The sequence below is a fragment of the Typopeltis vanoorti genome, chromosome 4, assembly GCF_054136105.1.
Source record: "Typopeltis vanoorti isolate ZY-2024b chromosome 4, IOZ_Tvanoo_1.0, whole genome shotgun sequence".
NCBI classification, from domain to species: Eukaryota; Metazoa; Arthropoda; class Arachnida; order Uropygi; family Thelyphonidae; genus Typopeltis; species Typopeltis vanoorti.
In genome coordinates this window covers 130,145,787-130,166,920 of record NC_143552.1, presented here as the reverse complement: position 1 = coordinate 130,166,920, position 21,134 = coordinate 130,145,787, and the positions used below count along the sequence as shown (strand labels likewise).

General features: G+C 37.1%; 1 protein-coding gene across 3 annotated transcripts in view; it reads right to left on the bottom strand.

Moving 5' to 3' along the window:
• Positions 1–21,134, bottom strand: part of Dis3l2 (Dis3 like 3'-5' exoribonuclease 2) — a 592,606-nt gene that overhangs the window by 457,782 nt on the left and 113,690 nt on the right. For all 3 annotated transcript variants that reach the window (XM_090392002.1, XM_090392000.1, XM_090392001.1), the window contains exon 5: positions 1,533–1,595. In XM_090392002.1, the coding sequence (XP_090248128.1) occupies positions 1,533–1,595 (63 nt within the window). The remainder of the gene's footprint in view (positions 1–1,532; positions 1,596–21,134) is intronic.

Sequence of the window (21,134 nt, the reverse complement as noted above, 5' to 3'; positions counted from 1 at the left end):
CATGGCTACATGTTGATGCTAGTGCTTGCTATGGCTGATAATAGAATACAGGAAAAAACTTTTTTTTGAAATGTTCAGAGTACCTACTGTTGGTTTAGCATTCTTCAGTCCCTTGAGAACTATTGTTGTGTTAATTTTTTAGAGGTCTTACACATATATATTTTCCCCTACGTTTTAAAGGTTCTTTTCCAAGGCCTAAATGTCTGGTGTTTCACTATGCAGCATGCATGAAAACTAACTTTTCTTTTTATATATTTTATTAAAAAAGTGTGTGTTGTGTGTACATATAAATACAACATATAAAATAAATTTGTATTAAAACAGTAGTGACCCTTTTACTCACTAACGCCGGCCTGGTTGGCCGAGTGGTTAGCGTATCTGCTCTCCCGCCAAGAGGCTGCGAGTTTGAATCCCATCAAAGGCATGAATGTTTGTGATTGTCTTACTAATTAATCATCATATGTACTACTGTGATCTGTGTCCTGATGCAGTATGACCTTTGATGTCTTTGCACAATAAAAATCAAATCAAAGAGAGAAAGGGGGAATAAAAAAAAATATATATAAAAAATTTTTTTAAAATCGCTCTCACGTGCATAATTCATTTTCATATCAGGATCAAGCATACGCTGTATTCTCTCAATTGTGACTGCATAAAATGATGTTACCATAGCTGGGTATCATAAACAACAAAGAGAATTTTTTTTCAGTAATGGTGGACTGGATATGTTTATTGTGGCACAGTGAAGTTTCTATCCCACTTGGTGATTATATCATTGCACTCGATATAAAAAACATCTACAAGTATTTTAATTCCAGTGGCACAGAAAGGTATGTGCACTTTGCCGATTCCTCATGCTACTGAATGATAGGCTGTTTCCATTAATGACTTGAACCATAAGGCACAGTTAGGCTTAACAGCCCACTAGTCATCCACTAATAGCAAAACTAAAAGCACTGCTGCTATATTCTTTTTACAGTAAAATATTGTTTTAATATAATTTTATCAACATAACGATATTTTTATACAATTTTTATTTCATTTTCAATTTCCTAAAATAACAATAATATTTTCTGTAAACAAAATTATGTTAAGATATGTTAATATCTTAAGAGATATTTAAATCAGGCAGTGTTTTGAAGTGTTACTTCAAAACACTGCCTGATATTTGTCTTTTTAAAATCTATTTCATTAAAGTCTGGCCATTAGGACTTCTCTATGCCCATTTATAATGTTTTAATAATTAAAAAATGAGTTCATAATAAATAAATTCTCTTCAATAAATTCCAGCCACACTTTCTCACTAAATTCAGGTTATTATTGTTTTCACCCATTTTTGTGTTTTAAGTTTTTATAAAATTCACTGTAATTTGAATATCTGTCTAGGTTGGAATAAAGTTCTTTAATTTCTTCATCTGACTTGTGACTCTTTCTTGAATATGAGACATTCATTTAACAGTTAATGAAAAGCAATTCAGAGAAAGAATTACTCAAGATAACAACATTTATGGTAATAGAGTAAAAGTTAATACCTCTATTAGTTCTCCTTTCTTCAACCCTTGTTGTACTTCACAGAGAGGCATATAGGCTTCAAACTGAAAAATATGAATCAGTTAAAAATCATACAAATTATGAATGGTTTAGTACATAATAATTTTACAACTTAATAATGGGCCAAATCTTAGTACACTAATACCTCGATTAATGTGCCTAATGCGTTCTTTAAAACAGGAGAATTAATCGAAAACACACTAATCAAATATAATAACCTATGGCAGTATAATTCATTCCTCAAATTTCTTTTTTGACCCTTAATTTTTTTTATAAAAGAATTAGGGTATGTCTCAGGGCCTAGTTAAAGGAAAACCATGAAGCTGAAAGACAATAAAACATATTCAGAATATAAATTTATTATTCTGCTTCTTAACAAAGAATTGAGTTAACGTAGTTTGGCAGGCATTCTGTTTCTTATTTTTCATACAACTGACAGTATGGCCCTACTGCCTCTTCTGCAAATTTTACTGATTCTCTCTTCACCCAGAGTCAGTCTCTAAGTATTGCTGCTTAAAAACTTCAATTGTACGAAAAATATTTTCAAATTGTTTCTGTGAAACCACTTTGGGCTTGTCAGTAATTAAATTTTCTTCATATTCTTCAGGATCTTCCCACTGTGCATCTAAATTTAGCAGGTTGGAATCACTCAACTTCTCAGAATGAGATTTAATTAACTTAGATTTATTTGAAAAGCCTCTAAAATCATTTGCACAATGTGGAAGAATGTGCTTCCAAACGGCTTGCATATTGCTAGCAGTAATTTCATTCGACTTTGCGACTTTATAACCTGGCTGAGATTTCTCTGATTTGGTTAGAAAAGTCTTAAGTTTTAAAAGAGGCAAACCGTGAGTAGCATATCGGTACACAATAAATAACGGAAAAAACTCAGGTAGAAAGATTATTTATTAGTATAATTTTCGCCTGTGTGTCACAGGCATCTTCAGTACATTAAGCTCAAAATTAAACACTAACTGACAATTCCAAAAAACGCCACCTAAGTAGCTGGTGAAAAAATTAATATAATAAAAACTTAGGAAAGATTAGCTGATTTGTAAAGTACTATCTCCCATAAAGGGGATAGACGTAAGCCGTCGGATCTGTTTAAGTTAGGAGAATGAAGTAGAGTTTCACATGTTTCTTTATAAAGGCGTTCCATGAGAAACTGACTTTTGTGAAGAACTCTTGTCTTTCTCCAATGAACTCTGTGTCTAGTGAAGATGGCATGTTCAGAAAGTCCAGACTTTTCAGGTTTAAAGTATTCAATATAAGATTGGTGTTCTTCTAGCCGAATAGAGGCAGATCTTCCCGTTTGTCTGAAATAAGATAATCCACAAGAGCACGGAATCTAGTAGACACCTGGATGATTAAGATGTGGAAGCTTGTCCTTAGGAGAAGTGAGAAAGGTGGAGATTTTTCTAAACGGTCGAAAGGCAACAAAAATATTCAGTGGTTTTAAAACTTTTGCTATACGTTCACTGATGCCTTGTACATAAGGGATAGTAATGTGCGTTATTTCCTCTGTGTTTGAAGAGGAAGACATATTAAAACTACTCAAAGTTCTTTTAATGAAGCAATTCTTATAACCATTAGATAGAAAGGAAGAAGTTATGTACTGTAGTTCTTTCTGTAAAAGATCATCTGTAGAACAAAAGTATCTCCAATTTCTTTATGGAACATTTTGAACAACGTATCTTTCACAATATTTCTCCCAGACCTACGCATTGGTTCAGATATGTCGATGACATTTTTTCTGTATGGAATGGCTCTTCTGATGAACTTCAACAATTTCTCACTAAGTTAAATGCATTTCATCCTAGGATCAAGTTTACCCTAGAAGTAGAATCAAATAAGCAATTAGCCTTTTTAGATCTTCTAATTCTTCGCCAACCAGATGGTAACCTACATTTCTCAGTTTATAGAAAGAAGACTCATACAGACCATTATATCCATGCAGAATCTCATCACCATCCCAGTCAAAAGGCAGGAACTATTAAAACACTGGTTCATCGGGCCCACTCCTTTTGTTCTACAGACGATCTTTTACAGAAAGAACTACAATACATAACTTCTTCCTTTCTATCTAATGGTTATAAGAATTGCTTCATTAAAAGAACTTTGAGTAGTTTTAATATGTCTTCCTCTTCAAACATAGAGGAAATAACGCACATTACTATCCCTTAAGTACAAGGCATCAGTGAAACGTATAGCAAAAGTTTTAAAACCACTGAATATTTTTGTTGCCTTTCGACCGTTTAGAAAAATCTCCACCTTTCTCACTTCTCCTAAGGACAAGCTTCCACATCTTAATCATCCAGATGTCTACCAGATTCTGTGCTCTTGTGGATTATCTTATTTCAGACAAACGGGAAGATCTGCCTCTATTCGGCTAGAAGAACACCAATCTTATATTGAATACTTTAAACCTGAAAAGTCTGGACTTTCTGAACATGCCATCTTCACTAGACACAGAGTTCATTGGAGAAAGACAAGAGTTCTTCACAAAAGTGAGTTTCTCATGGAACGCCTTTATAAAGAAACATGTGAAACTCTACTTCATTCTCCTAACTTAAAACGGATCCGACGGCTTACGTCTATCCCCTTTATGGGAGATAGTACTTTACAAATCAGCTAATCTTTCCTAACTTTTTATTGTATTAATTTTTTTTTTTTTTTTTTTTTTTTTTTTTTAGGAAAGTTAATTGACCTTTTTAGTTATCTTACACTAGCTACTTAGGTGGTGCTTTTTGGAATTGTAAGTTAGTGTTTAATTTTGAGCTTAATGTATACTGAAGATGCCTGTGACACACAGGCGAAAATTATACTAATAAATAATCTTTCTACGTGAGTTTTTTAGAAAAGTCTTGGAAGGCATTCGCTTCCAAAAAAAGGCAGGTTTCATCGACATTAAATATTTGTTGATCACAACAGTCCCCTTCTTGCACAATTTTCTTCAAAATCTCTGGATATCTCCTTATCTGCAATTGCAGCTTCGCCTGTGATTAGAACATTATGTAGGCTATTTCTCTTTTTGAAAAGCTTAAATCACTCAGCACTAACGTGGAATTCTTCTTCTTTTCCATCATTGATAGCCCTTTCTTTCCAGGTTACAAAGAGACAATGCTTTTGATTTAATAAGGCCAGTGTTAAGTGGGATCCGTTTTTGGTTACAATCTTAGATCCATGTAAAAAGACGTCTCTCTAATTCAATCATTATAATACTTTGATTTCGAAAGAAAGGTAAAGCTGCTTCAAGCTCATCATGCATGCACTCGAAATCAAAGTATTATAATGATTGAATTAGAGAGACGTCTTTTTACAGTTTTCAGCAGTTGATTCACCCATTTTTGTGTTCTTGTCCTATCTTTGCTCTAGACTCACCTTGTTCATTTTTCTTTATTATTTGAAGTTTTTCTTCCAATCAGATTACTTTTCGAATCATTTTCACACTTCTATTTTTTGCTCACTAATTCTGAACTCATGATTTTTGATCACGAACTCATGATCAAAAGTTAGGAAAATAATTTAAAATAAAAAAATAAGGAAAACAATTGCACGAGATATGATCAGCAAAATGCTATGTAAAGCAGGCGACATAAATGTTGGTGGTAAATTTGAAACATAGTGTACATGAAAATAGTGTAGTATGCCATTAAAAAATAACTTTGTAAAATGTTTCAAATCAGTAACTAATTTATTTCATCCTGGTGAGTGATTTTTTTAAAATAGTTCGCCATAAAAAATGTATAGATCGAAATTTTTAAAATCTGCAACATTTATTTTTAAGATGTATATAGGTGCACTAATCGAATTTGGGTATCGAAAAAAACGATGCAGTAATCGAAAACGCATTCACTGAAGGATTGCTGTATAATGAAAACACAGCTGAGAAAAGGCTGTTAATCTTCATCGTTTTGACATTCTTTGTAAGTTTCCTGTTAAACTCAGTTGTCTTGTTAATAACAAACAGCAAGTATAAATAGCTCTTCTTTTAAACCATACTTCTTAAATCAGAATAAATAGCAGTGTTCTCCCCAGAAATTTTTACCAATGAAGCATTACCCAGGCATACAAAAATTTTGAATGAGTTAAGAAAGACCCTTTTTCATAACAAATTAAAAGAGTAATTTTATTAGAAATTACTTCAAACAAGGATAATATTTTATATAGTAATTATAACAAACAAGACTAGGATTTTTCTTATTTTCTCATTAAGTAATGAAAAACCTTTTAATGCTCACAGCTTAAAATTCTATACATTAATTCTTCTCTAGAAGCCCAGTTGTCAGCAGCTTTTTCGTAATTAAAATCTGTTGGATCTGGTCCCTCTAGTGAAATCAGCGTCAGATTATTTAGAGTGTTCTGCCTGATGCGATTCCTCATACAGGTTTTTAGCCTTTTTAATGCAGAGAAACCCCTTTCACATTCAGCTGTGCTCACAGCTATGGCCAGTCCAATAGCAGCTAATTTTGCTAAATTTGGAAAAAAGACTCTTTGAGCTCAGATGTTGTTGCTAATTTCAGCAGGATTTGTCTTGGATCTAGATTTTTGTATGACTGTCCATTAATCATTTTTGATGCAACTGCCCATTCTAGTTTAGTACTTTCATAGTTTAAAACTGCAGGACTTCCATTTCTAAAATAATAATCAAAAAGAATCTCAGAAGCCTCACGTTGGTCATGACTTTCTGCATTTAAAAGTCTTGAAAAGCAGGAAATGATTAGCATATCTGGAAAGTTTGCTTCTAGGTGTTTAATAACTGTGCTTATGTATTTATCATATATTGTAGTCTTGAACATAACATTAGAATCTGAATAATCAATGTGAAGGTCTGACCACTCATCTGAAAGATGCTGATGAAGGATGTTGGAAGTTTATTTTTCACTTGGTTAGACTATAATAAATTTAGTTTAATCGTCTATCCAAGTGTAAGCAAACAAAGTTTGCACCTGAAAATACCCAAGTTTCCAGGTAAAAAAACCCTCTACCTCCATATGAAACTGGCTAATTCACCTTTAGTCGAAAGAAACCAGATAAGGGTTCCTCACGTCATGGACGTGAATCGAACCCAGGTCTTTCCGAACAAAGGGCTTTGTCTATAATGACTGAGCTATGGAGGCACTTTAAAAAATTACTCTTGGGTATTAAAGCAAGGCAACAAGATGATGTAGAATCTGATCATTACTTGTGAAAGCCAAACTTAATTTAAAGTTACACAGGAGTAAGAAAATTAATAATCAAAGGGAAGAATAAAATTCTATGTCTAAATTAAAAAAGAATGAAATAAAATGTTTTGTTATGATAAAGAATTGATTTTATATTGGAGAATGAAAAGCTAAAAAGTGAGAAAGAAGAAAGTCCAAAAGATATGATTAAAAGGAAATGGAATAATTTTAGGATAGCATATAATGATATGATAAGACATTATTTGGATACTAAGAAAGGAAAAAAGAACAAATATTGGTTATCAAATTAGACCTGAAAACTCAAAGGCATAAAATTGAAACGCTGTTTGAAAATGCTAGGTCTCAGAAAATTAAAGAAATCTATTTGAGCAATTACAGAAAACAAGACAGTTAAAAGATCAGCAAGAGAAAATGAATTACGTGGACTGCACGGCAGAAAAAGCATAGAAGGCTGAGGTATTAGGACACATTAGAAAACTACATGCAGGGACAATGAAAATATGCTCGGTGGAGGAAGCAAATAAATGCTATAAGGGATAAAAATTCTGCTAACTAAAGAACATAAGATTGTTGAAAGACAGAGAGAGCACTCTGATGAGACATTAAATGTGGGAAATAATATAACCATAAGATGTTCAATAATGGAAGAACTCATAAGTATAAATTTAAATATTATACATTAGAAGCAATATCTAAAAATTAAATAATGTAATAGAAAATGTAAAAAGTGAAAGGTATGTGGCAATGATAATATAGCAAAAGAAATTTGAAAAAGAGGTTTAATAAATGAAACAGAAAAGATACTGGGGTACTAAGGTAAGATAGTTTTAGAACAAGAGGTAGTACTATACATCACATTTTGATAGATTTTACCAAAACATTTGACACTACTGAGAGAGAAATATTATGGATAAACATTACAAGCTATAGAATTCCTGATAAACATATGAAAATAATAAAAGAAATGCATAAAGGAAGTAATAGTAATATGAAAACAAATTAGCTGCACATGCTAAAAGAAGCCCCAAAAGAATTTTATCATTATGTCACAAGTAAAAGAAAACATAAGTGGAAGAATAACTTTAGTAAATGCAGATATCCCTTGCATCAGAAGTAGATGCAACAGTTGAAATAGCAAGTGCATACTTTGTAAAGATCTATCGACATAGTGTAGGTAGCATAGTGCACAGTGCTCTCACTACACTGGACAAAGAGACAGATGCATGAGAAGGAAGAGAGCTGTTGCATAACCTGAATAAAAATTTGGCAAACGGGACAGATGGGATATCAGCACATATGCTAAAGGAATATTCAGCCAAACTGGCTAGGCCCTTGACATGTTTGTATAATTCAAATCTTAGCTCAGGAAACATTCCACAGGAATGGAAAGAATGTATGATAATCTCATTGCACCAAGGTTGCAAAGAGACTGCGCAACATCTCTGGAGTGATTGCAAAGATTTAAGAAAAGTTAGTAAGAACTGCCATACAGAAATGGATTGACAAACAAGCTATACTTTGCAAAGAATAGCATGGCTTTACTAAATGTAGGTCATATCCGAGCAATTTGCTCATACACATCAAGAAATTGATAACTGATGATGAGAATGTGTGAGTAGAGCTAATCTGAGGTGGTATGATGACTTAAATGCAATGGTAGAGGAAAGGTTAGTAAAATATGTGTCTGATGACAGGATGGCAGGAAAAAGACCCAACAGTAAACCAAGATCAAGGTGGAGTAATGCACCAAGTCAGAAGTGACCTAGAAGTCAGAAATATAAACTGACAATATCAGAGTGCAGACAAGTGATTGACCAATTTAGAGGAAATTACAAGCAGAAGATTAGTAATAATGTAAACTTAATCATGTAACATTGTCATAGTATACTGTACATCTGTTAAAGGTCAAGAAATTTTTGATGATGATATATATTTTGGTAAATTAAAATTCTTTATTCTGTTGTTCATATATCTGAAGGCTCAATTTTTTTAATGTGTTAATTAAAGTTAAATATGAGAATTAAGTGCATAAGTTAGATATAATACATCATCAAATTCCTGACATGTACCCTCAAGGGGTTTACAGGATATGATAGTACTACATGAAAAATTTACATCATTACTAACTTCCTATCTACAATTTTCCTCCAAATCAGTCTGTTACTTGTCAAGACTCCAACATTATCAGATCTTATATTTCTATCGTCTAAGGCACTTTGTACCATATCAATCCATCTATTTCTTGGTCTTCCTCTGGGTCGTTTTCCTGCCAACCTGGCAGAGAAGACTTGTTTTGCTAATCTTTCCTCGCTCATTCTGTTTAAATGACCATACCACCTGAGATTAACTCTGCTAATGCATTCCTGGATGCTGACAATGTCAAGTTCTTTCCTAATATCCTTGTTTTTAATATGATATTGCCACTGATGCCATCTGTTCGTGCCTCTAATCTTTCTCAGGACTCTCATATCTGTGGTCTCTAGTCTTTGGTCAAGTATTTTACTTCTGACCCAGCTCTCAGATCCATAAGTTAAAACTGGTTTGAACACTGTCATAGTTTGATCCATATAGATAATGAATAACAGAGGGGATAACATACATCCTTGTCTCACACCAGATTTAACATTAAACCATTTTTCTGTACTTCCTTCAATTCTAACTGCTGACTTACAACTCAAATAAAGACTAAGTATTGCTTCATATAATGTCCCACTGACACCATATAACTGTAGCATATTGAATAGCTTCTCTCTTGGCACCTTGTCATATGCATTTTCCAGATCACAAAACTTAAATACAGATCTTTGTTATATTTCCATGCTTTCTCAACTATTTGTCGAAAAGTGAAGATCTGATCCTGACAGTCTCTATTTGGCCTAAATCCAGCTTGTTCCTCACCAAGCTTTTCTTTCACAATTCTTCTCAACCGTTTCTCAAGTATACTTGCATAGATCTTGCCAGGAACACTCAGTAGGGAAATACCTCTGTAATTCTCACATTCAGTTTTATTTCCCTTTTTATATATGGGTACTATTAGAGCTTTACTCCAATCATCGGGAATTCGTCTCTCTGTCCAGGCTTTCTGAACTATGCAGTGTAGCCAGTGTAAGACTTTTATACCACCATACTTAAGCATTTCTGGTCTAATATCATCTACTCCTCCTGCCTATCCACATTTCAAGCCTTTGATGGTTTTTTCTACTTCAAGTATGGATATGTATTCCTCACTGTATGTCAGTTGAGTGCTTTTTACCACTGTGCTGTCATCACTGCTTGTTTCATTTAGCAATATTTCGAAGTAATTATTCCATACTTCATGGATATCTTTTTCTCCTGTTTTCATGTCACCTTTATCATCTCTAACTCCTTTTACAGGAGTTAGAGATGATAAAGCTTCTTCAACAACCTCCAGAATATCTTACCACCTTCTTGATTTAGTTTTACACAGTGTTTAGCTTTCTTACATTTGTCTCTGTATTCTCTAAGAACACAAACTGACTTATTTGCCATGAACTTTTAATATGCTTTCTTCTTTTCCTTCACTGCCTTTTTAACTTCCTGTGTCCACCATGGAGTTCTGATTTTTCTATCCTTGCAGACAACCTCACCACATGCCTCTCTAGCAGAATCAATCAGGGTTTTCTTCAAGGCTTGCCACTGAATCTCCAAGGTTTGATTCCTGTTCTCAAACTCTTTCATTTTTTTTCCAATAATCTTTGTGTATTTTAGTTTACAGTTCACACCTGAGAGCTGCTCAACTTTTATTTGCTTTAAAACTTTCTTACATGTTATTCTTTTCAATATGAAATTCTATTTTATTCTGCTGAACTAAGCAGTGATCACTTCCAATTTCAAATCCTCTGTACACTCTGGTGTCCTTCACCAGGGAGAAAACATCACTATCAACAATAACATAGTTGATGAGACTTTTCTTTTTCCTTGCCTCTTCTCTCCATGTGAATTTGTGCACATTTTTATGTTGGAACATGGTGTTAGTAATAACTAGTCCATGTCCTGAGCAGAAATCCAACAGGTATTTGCCATTATTATTAGCTTTCCTCTGTTCACCAAATTTTCCCAAAATATTTTTTACGTCTGACAATCATTTCCTACTCTACTATTTAGATCCCCAACAAGGACCAACTTTTTATTTCTCATTGCGTCAGTTGCTTTTTCTAAAGCATCAAAAAATTCCTTCACTTCTACCTTAGTAGAACCTTCTGTGGGACTATAGGCACAAATAAGTCTCATTGTCCAATTCCCCATTCTGATATTAGCCCACATCACTCTACTTGAGACTGCTTGCCATTCAAGAAGATTCGCCTCGTATTTTGTGTTGAATACTATGGCTACTCCTCCTTTTCCTTGATTGTCATTGCCTGAATATAACATTTTGTATTTATTGCTCAGAAAGATCTCATCAGTTTTTGTCTTTTTTGTTTCAGTCACCCCTATTATGTCGATCTGGTACTTATCTAATTCCTCAGCGTGCTCCATTTCATTCAGGCTTCTTATGGTGATAGTACCGATCTTTAACTCTGGTGATGTTGAGTTGGGGCTTATTTATAATTTAGTTCCAGATTTTGTTTTTTGATTATGTTAAAAAATGTATGTAGGAACATGATGTTAGTATTGATTATTTGACACTACTAATCATTAATGGGGAATGAGAATGTACTGAAGCATATAACATAGTACCTGCTACATTTCCTAAGCAGAAATGTAGCAGGTACCTGACATTATTAGCTGTTTTTCTTCAAGTTTTTCCAAAAATTTGAAGAAAAGGGTCGATCTTTCCTACTCGGCTGTTTAGGTCTATAAATAAGAACCAACTTTGAGTTGTGAGTTCGAGCCTCACCTGGGGAAAATGGTATTTTGGGGTCGCTTAAGAAAACATGGCGGCGGATTTGAGCTGTGGTAAAAAAATGTGTTTTTAAAGGTGTATAGTGTGACTTTTGTCGCAAATAGTGCTACATTTCCCTCAGTAATACAAGTGTTCTTTAGTGGTGCTGCTTTTGGAATTTAGTTGTTTGTATTGTGTTATTTTTGGATTAACAAGAATGCGAGGTCAGAGTCGGACATCTGCGGTGGAAGAAAAGATAAATTTTCATTATTCGCCATTTAGTATAGTTAAATATAGTTTATACTTATAGTATCGAGTGAGTAAATTAGCTTACAGTAGAGTGTATAACATAGTATTTAGCATTTAGGTTTAGTTGTAGTAGTATTTAGTTGTAAATGAGATGAATTAGTAGTTCCTCGGCACAATTTGAATGACGGCAGCTGCCGCTGCTCCAATTACAAATGTCATGTCACCAAGTCATCTCCCATTCAAGAACTATTTTGCGTAATATAATAAAAGATTTTGTGGCATGTATGCATCCCAGCAGTTGGATATGTGGCGGGTGAGAAAAGGGGGGGGGGGTGCATATATGCTTAAAATGTAGGCAACGGGAGGAATTCAATGAGTTAGATGTTATGATATCCAATCTCACTGCATCAGGAGTGGGAGATTTTCAAGAGCCAAGTAGTGTAATATGTGAGAATAATGAGCAGTAAAATATAAATGAAAAAATAAGAGTGGGGAGTGTGGAAGGCCTGAACGATTGTGAAGTTTCAGAGATGGTGATGATTGGGAGGATGAATGGCAAGTGAGAGTGGGCAACTTGCAGAGAGAGAGAGAGATGAGCTGAAAGAGATGGTGGAATGTCTCAGGAATGAAATGAGAAGTATGAAAGATGAGATTAGGTGAATAGAAGAGATGAATGTAAGGCAAATCAGAATAGGAGTGAGAGAGAGTTATGGGAATGATAGAAGAGAAAAGAACAGAAACAGCAGAAGAGAGGGAATAAGAGATGGGTATGGGAATGATAGAAGAGGGGAGAATAGAAACACTGGAAAAGAGAGAGTTATGGGAACGATAGACGAGGACAGAATGGAAACAGAGAGAGAATGAGAAGAATGCGAGGGAGTGCTGGAACAGGGATGGAGTGATAGTAGGACAGCAGGTAAGGGAACACAGAGTGAAAGGGTTAGGGGAGAGAGAGAGAGAGAGAGAGAGAGAGGGTGAGGAATGCAGGTGAACAATCAAGGAACATTGTGGCAAGAGTTGGGATGTATGGAGACTCGATCCGTGGTGTGCAAGATAGGATGTCAGAGGAGTGTTTACCTGGAGAAATGATAGAGAGTGTGGCTATGAGAATTAAGCAGGGTGAAAGGGTGGATGAGATGATTGTGATGGTGGGCACGAATGACTTGAGAGGCAATGTAAATCAGGTGGGGAGAGATCTGAGATTCTTGCTTAAGGTTATACAAAAGAAAATGCAGAGGAAAGATTGTGTGTGTGTTGTCCAAATATGATAGTGATGAGCTGAGCAGAAGAGCAGTAATAATGAATAGCATAATAGCCAGAAGGTGTCTGAAGAGAGGATTGGAATATGTGGATGCTTGGAGGACATTTGAGGACAGAAAGGAACTGTATGCAAGAGATCATTTGCATTTAAATGAGGAAGGACATAGGCATGTGGAGAGATTCCTGTTTTCTGAACGAGTTGGTGTTTCAATGCAGGGACTAGAATTCCCAGGGTGGATGGTAGCAGGGGTGACCTCTTGTAGGAAGGGGGACGACATCAGGTAACACTGAGTCCAGTGGGGTCTGGAGGGGATAATGATAGGTATAGGAGCAGTGACATTTTTATGCTTTAAACTAATGCCAGGAGTATCCTAAATAAAGGAGATGAATTGGTGGCACTGATAGCATCAGCCTGGTCAAAGATTATTGGAATTTCTGAGACGTGGTTGACAGAAGATAATATAATAACAGGAATAGAAGTAGCAGGGTACAGCATTTTTCGGCAGGAGAGGAAGGGGAGATATGGTGGTGGAGTACTGCTATGATAAGTGATGACTTATGTCCTCGAAGAGTGAAGACTTTGGAAGGCAGTGACACTAATGGTTTTGAAAGCGTATGGTGCGAGGTAGAGGTGGGCAAGACAGGATATTTAGTGGGGAAGAGGAAAATGCATGTAGTAATAAGGGAATAGAATTTCTAGAATTCTTGAGGGACAAATGTCTTAGGCAACATATAATAAATTTAGTTTAATCCTTTATCCAAGTGGAAGCAAACAAAGTTTGCACCTGAAGTATCTTGAGGACTGAGGCAACTCGTGGTAAAGGTGGACCAAGCTCTCATCACTCGTTTCAGTATCTGCCATATCTACCATAATGCAAAGCACATCTCCTTGTGTATAATGCTATGCACCAAGGGAAGGGCCACTATCCAGACCGGTTTCGACCTTTATCGAATGTTCAAGTACAGGTCAAACTCAGCGTTGTTCCTCTCAGTAACAGGCTCACCCTGCCACTGAGAAGAACTCTCAGAACCAGTTGGCTCTACACCGTGGCAGGCTCATCCCACCACCAAGCAGAGCTGCTCATTTGCTCATATCTCATCTGAGGGGTAACAGCAACAGCCGTGCCTCAGTTAAAACTTCATGGGCTATAGCATTGCCATTCATCACTCGAGCTTCCAACCGGTTTCGACCTTTATTGAGGTCTTGTCAGTGGGAGCCAGACCCAGAAGTGGTGATACTAAGGCAGAAGCAATGGAGAAGTCATATTTACCTATACGAGTTGCCAAAAGGTGTACCACCTTATTATTAAATTACACTGGATTTAGAGAAAGATGTTGGAAGTTTTTTCCCACTTGGTTAGACTATAATAAATTTTGTTTAATCCTTTATCCAAGTGTGAGCAAACAAAGTTTGTGCCTGAAGTATCTTCAGGACTGAGGCAACTCGTAGTAAAGGTGGACCAAGCTTTCATCACTCCAAGCTTTCATCACGCCTGTGTAGCTCAGCGGATGTGGCGTTTGCACACTGCCGCGCTTGGCCGCACGAAGGAAGACTTGGTTTCGAGTCTAGTCGGCGACTAGAGGAAATTTTTCTAAGCCTTTTTTCGACCGGTTCCCGAGTTAGTCGATCTCTGGCATGGGCAAGCAGGTTTTTCCTCCCGGAAACTCGGGTTTTTCGTCCTGTAAACTCAAGAAAATCGACCGTAGAACACGCATTATTTCAGACATTAAATATATTGTGTTAGGGTTAGGGACCATGAGATGGTGGCACATTTGAGCCGTCTCTCTTCACTGCGTACTGCTTAATTAGTGATAGCCTTGGGCCATCTGTCTCTGATTGGGTACCAGTGGAGATTGAACTGCCCACTCAGTCTCCAAAAGTTAGATAGGGCTAAATGGCCTCGCATACTCCCGTATACGGGAATAAAAAGGCGTTAGCTGATTTTTTTTTTTTTTTTTTGAACTAAGTGGGAAAAAAATTCCAACATCTTAGGCAACATGTAATAGACGGAACAAGAGGTTCAAGAGTTTTGGATTTGGTCATAGCATCAGAAGAGGTGATAATAACTGAGATGACATCTCTCCTCCCAGTTGGAGAGAGTGACCATGTGATTTTGACTTGGAAGATGAACAGACATGCAGGGGTCTCAATGAAAAGGGAACGTATGTGGAATTATAAGGTGGGTGATTATAACAGTCTTAGACATCAACTTGGGACAGTTCCATGGGGGGGGGGGAGAATTGGAAGGGAGAGATATCATTAGTGCTTGGGAAATTGTGAAGGAATATTTGTTAGTAGCAATAGTAAGTTGTATTCCACGAGTGAAGAAGAGAACACAATTTGGTGTAAAGTGGATGACAAACAATAACAAACAGGAATTGCAGGTGAAAAAGATATTATGGAAGAGATATAAGGAGACAGGTGAAGAGAAGATGCATGAAGAATATAAGACTCAGGCCAGGAGAGTGATTAATATGGTAAGTAAGGTGAAACTGGAATATGAGAAGAGATTGGCATTAAGATCCAAGAAAATCCTAGGGAATTTTTTAGCTATGTGGCCAGTAGGAGGAGAAATGATTGTGGAAGAATGACATTGTGGGATAAAAATGGGAATAGAGTGACTGATGCAGAGGACATAGTGGAGTTGGAGTATTTCATCCTGGAGAAATAGGTTTTAATACTAGAGGGATAGGGCAGGTTTGAGGTTTAGAGGAGAATGTGTTCCAAATACTGAGTACTCTGGATGTCAGTAAAGTTGTGAGACTGGATTGTATTTCACCACGGGTTTTGAGAGATTGTGCTAAAGAACCGACAACTCCATTGACCTTGCTTTTCAATGAAAGTATGGCTACAGGAAAGGTAACCAGGGAATGGAAGGAAGGTAAGATAGTGTCATTGCATAAGGGCAGTAGCAGACTGGAAGTGTCTAATTATAGGCCAGTTGGTGTATCATCAGTAGTTGTTAAGGTCTTGGAGAAATTAGTGAGAGACCATATACAGCATTGGGGAGATGAGGGTAATATTATCTGTGAGAATCAACATGGATTTGTTAAGGGGTGCTCTTGCTTTAGTAATATGATTGCCTTTTATAATAAAGTGACAAGAGTAGTTGATGAGGGGAAAGGCATATAAACAATTTTTTGGATTTTGCAAAGGCATTTGATAGGGAACCAAATGATAAGCTGATACTTAAGTTGTAGCACATGGGTTTAGATGTCGGGTTAGTCAACTGGATTCAGGATTGGCAGAGTTGTATATGGTGGGGCAATATCAAGGAGGAAGAAGGTTAAAAGTGGGGTTCCACAGGGATCGGTACTGGGACCTGTATTGTTTAACCTTTATATCAATGTCATTGTCAGTGGATTGCAAGGGGATGTTCAGTTGTTTGCAGATGATGCGAAGCTGTGAAGGATTATTAGTAATAGTGCAGATGTGCAAGAGGATTTGAATAAAATAGACAGATGGGCAAATGAATGGAGGTATTGGTTTAACGCAGCAAAATGTAAAAGTCTTGAAGTTTGGGATACATCGATGGGAAGCTGCATGCTCAATTGGAGGAGCTGTACTGGAGAAAGTAGGGGAGACAAGAGATCTGGGGGTGATGATTAATAGAAAACTGAAATTCAGGGAACATATTTTACAAAGGTGGTGAATTCAGGTAATCCAGAGGATTGCTGCAATACTGAGTAGGATGATGACCTGCAGAGATAAAAGAATTATTATTATTATTATTATTATTACGGGCAACTCCAGGGAGTCATTAGACTCATCGAGGGAGGCTCCAATCATATTCATTACAACTATCTGACATTCATACAGTATCTATCATACCTCGCCTTAAACTCATTCACTGTCACAGCATCCACTACAGACTCAGGGAGCGCATTCCACTCATTCACTACTCTAAAAGTAAAGAACCCAGCTCTAACACCTTTACTAACCACACTTTTGCCCAGTTTCCATGGATGTCCCCTAGTCCTCCCACAACCAGCCCTGTTCTCAAAAATATCTTCTGAATTAATTTTATAGAAACCCTTCAGTAATTTGAATGTCTCAATCATATCTCCCCTCCTCCGCCTATCAACCAATTTTTGCAACCCACAAATCCTCAACCTGTTCTCATACGGTTCATTCCACAGACCTGCTATCATCTTGGTCACTCGCCTCTGGATCCTCTCCACCTCCTCCCCATCAAGAAGAAACCTAGGTGACCAAATCTGAGCACAGTAGTCTAGATGGGGTCTTATCAAGGCTCGATACAGAGGAACAATAACCTGCTTGTCTCTGCTTGTCAACGTATTCTTCAGCAACCAAGTGATTTGATGAGCTGTTTTGGTCACTTTTGCAATGTTCCCCTAAATTTCAATTCCTTATCCACCAACACTCCTAAATCTCGTGCCTCATCAATTTCCTGGAGCAGGGTTCCACCAATGCAGTAAACTGCCGCCAATCTTTTCACCCCAAAATGCATAACCTTACATTTTGCCACATTAAACTGACATCCATTCTCCTTAGCCCAGACCTCCAATCTATCCAAATCATCCTGCAAAATTTTGACGTCATCTGCATTCACTATTGCCCTACCCAACTTCGCATCATCCGCAAACAAATGAACTGTTCCTCTCAGATCATTTCCTATATCATTTATGAACAAATTAAACAGCAGTGGTCCAAGAACAGATCCTTGTGGCACACCACTAGTCACAGGCCGTCTTGTGGACTCTACTCCCGAGTAAACCACTCTCTGATATCTCTCCGTCAACCACCCTCCTATCCATCTCACCAACCCTATGTCCATTCCCATATGCTGCAATTTACTGATTAGAATTCCATGCGGAATCCTGTCAAAGGCCTTGGCAAGGTCCAGTAGAATCACCGTAAACCCATTACCCTTATCCAGTTCAGCCGTCACTGTGTTATAATACGTGAGCAAGTTACTGAGGCATGACCTACCCTTCACAAAACCATGCTGTCCCCGATACAGTATCCCATTTTCTTCTATCCAATCTTGTATTTTCCTCTTGACTATTTTCTCTAAGACCTTGACAATGATTCCTGATATGCTAATCGGTCGGTAATTTACAACAGCAGTCTTGGAACCACCTTTATGCAGTGGAACTATTTTCCCCTCTTTCCACCCGCTCGGGACTAACCCAGATCCAAGACTCAAATTAAACAAAATGGTCAAGGGTACTGACAATTCTTTAGCTGCTTCTCGTACAACACGAGCTGGTATACCATCCAATCCCACAGATGTATTGACATTGAGGTTATGCAATAGACTACTCACCTCCACTTCATTAACCACAATTCCCGTATAATCTACTGGTTTATTCGTTTCTGCAATGTCACCACCTGGATGATAAACTTTTGCAAAGTGCTCACTCAGTAACTCAACTATCTCAACTGATTCAGTTACCTCCCTACCATCGGCATTCTTTAAAATCAATCTGCCATGTACATTTTTTCTTTTACTTGCTACATATCTAAAAAACTGTTTAGGATTCTCTTTAGCCTGCATGGCCAATGTTCTTTCATAATCCTTTTTTGCTTTTCTTACCACACTCGTCACCCTTCTGGCCTGCGCTTTATACCGTTCATGTGCCTGCCGGTCACCCTTCTCCTTAAATTCCCTCCATAGTTGTTTCTTTTTTTGCAACTCAAGCTTAATGGTGTTATTCATCCATTTAACCCCTATTTGATTTATTATTCGGACTCTAGGTATACAGTCAGCCATTGCTTCATGCAAGCACTTCTTAACTACCTCCCATGCACTATCAACTTCTAGTCCTTGCAGTTGTACATGCCATGGCACTGAACCAATCAAACTCCTAAGCTTGTCATACTTTCCCGCCCGATAATTCCACATGTACCCTGTCTTAATTGAAAATTCTACACCTTTAGCCACCTCCCAAGTTAAGACCCTATGATCACTCTCACCGATTGGTGGCAATGTGGTCATATTTGTTACAGCCAAATCCTCAGATGTAATTACTAGGTCAAGCACTCTCTGACCCCTAGTATTTTCCATTACATGCTGTCGCAGATAGTTATCCCTTAATAACCGCATAAAATCCAGTTCCTTCCTCCCGTGTGTCCTCTCCTCACTCCAATCAATGCGACCATAGTTGAAATCTCCCATAATAATCACCCTCCTTCCACCCATTTCTTCTATTTGCTTGTGCATACTGTCACCACCATCTTTTCCATCACCTGGTCTATAGCAGCACCCAATTGTATATTTAGTTCTGCTAGCCACAATCTCACACCAAATGGCCTCAAATGTGCTCTTTTCTCTATCCTGCAATTCAACTTCTATTCTCCTTGGCTGGAGCTCATCAGCTATCATCAACAATACTCCTCCCCCCATTTTATTCTCTCTGTCATTCCTGAACACACTATACCCATCACATTCAATCCCACTAGTTATATCATCTACAGTCAGCCATGTTTCACTAATACCTATAACCTGTGGTCTGGAAGTGCCAACCATGGCCAAAAACTCTTCCTTCTTGTTCCTAATACTCCTAGTATTAGTGTACATGAATTTAAGACCCCTATTAGCCCCAACCCTACCTTGATGCCTTATATTAACTATCCCACTCTGATTTGTTGTCCTTATTTGCTCTGGCATATTATATTCATTCTTATATTCAACTGCCTCCATAAGGACTGTATCTCTACCCTCCCCCCCTAACAAATCTAGTTTCCCTGAATTTGCACATCCACTACATTCAGCAACACTTTCTCAAGTCTTCTTACACCGTAACCATTCAAATGCAAGCCATCCATCTTATATAGATCCTTTCGCCCATCAAACTCACTCCACACATCCACAAATTCCACACCACTCGTCATACATAACCCATGCATAGAGTCATTTGCAATTATAGCCCTCCTTTTAAACATTTCACTGTCATACCGTGGCAAAAGACTAATCATTCTAACTCTCTCACTCTTTTCTTTTGCTACCTCAAACAATTCATTCAGGTCTTCTATCATTTCCATTTTATCTCCTTTCAAATCATTCGTACCTGCCACAACAATCATTTCTTTCACCTTTTCCTTTTGCTCTCTAATAGACGCAGTTACGTCCTTTATGGTCGCACCAGGTTGGTACGATTTTGTCAAATCCTCTACTAACACACCTCGTACTAACGAGTCTCCATACAGCACTCTATCCTTCATTTTGTTCATGTTCACATTCATACGTCTATTTTTCCTGTCATACCTTTTATTATTGGTTGGTTCATTCAGTCTACTTTTGTTCATGCACTCTAGCTGCTGTTTTGCTCTTTCTATCGCACTATTCAACAACGCAACTCACTCAATGCATCTATCTCCTCTTTTTTGTTTTCTGAGAAACCATATATACTATCATTCACACTCTCACAATTTTCATGTACAACCTTGCCGTTTCTTGTCATATCCCTATTTCCTTCATTTTGAAGGTTGACAAAAATATCACACTCACGATCCGAAATACACTTCAATTCCGCATTCTCCCTACATTTTCTACACACATTCAATCCTTTATCATCATCTAACCACACTCCGACCGCACTCCGCAAAGCGTACATTTCACAGCTAGTACACTGACTCATTTCTTTTATGCTACCGTTCTTTGATAACGATGGCGAACCTTCATTACTGGCCGCCATTTTCCTACGCACAGGTGCCATATTTATCTGTAACGTGTTTTGTCAAATTAAACGTTATAACACACCAAAAATAGACGCACTAAAATACGCAAGGCAAACAAAACAAAACTACACAATATTAAGTAATTTGTATCGATAACTGAAAATGATACTTATCTTATCTGGAGCTTGCACGAACACTACTCATTACGAATTCATCTAGCGGCGACTTCCGACATAGATTATGTTATAAAACACTTTAGTACATTAACCACGTTAATAAAGCTCTAATAATATACCAAAATTAAACACACTTAAGTCCGTTAAATTGAATCCAAAACACCAATAAATCAACAAAAAACACAAATCTCTCAGGAGCTCTCCGATAGCACGACCGTTCACCA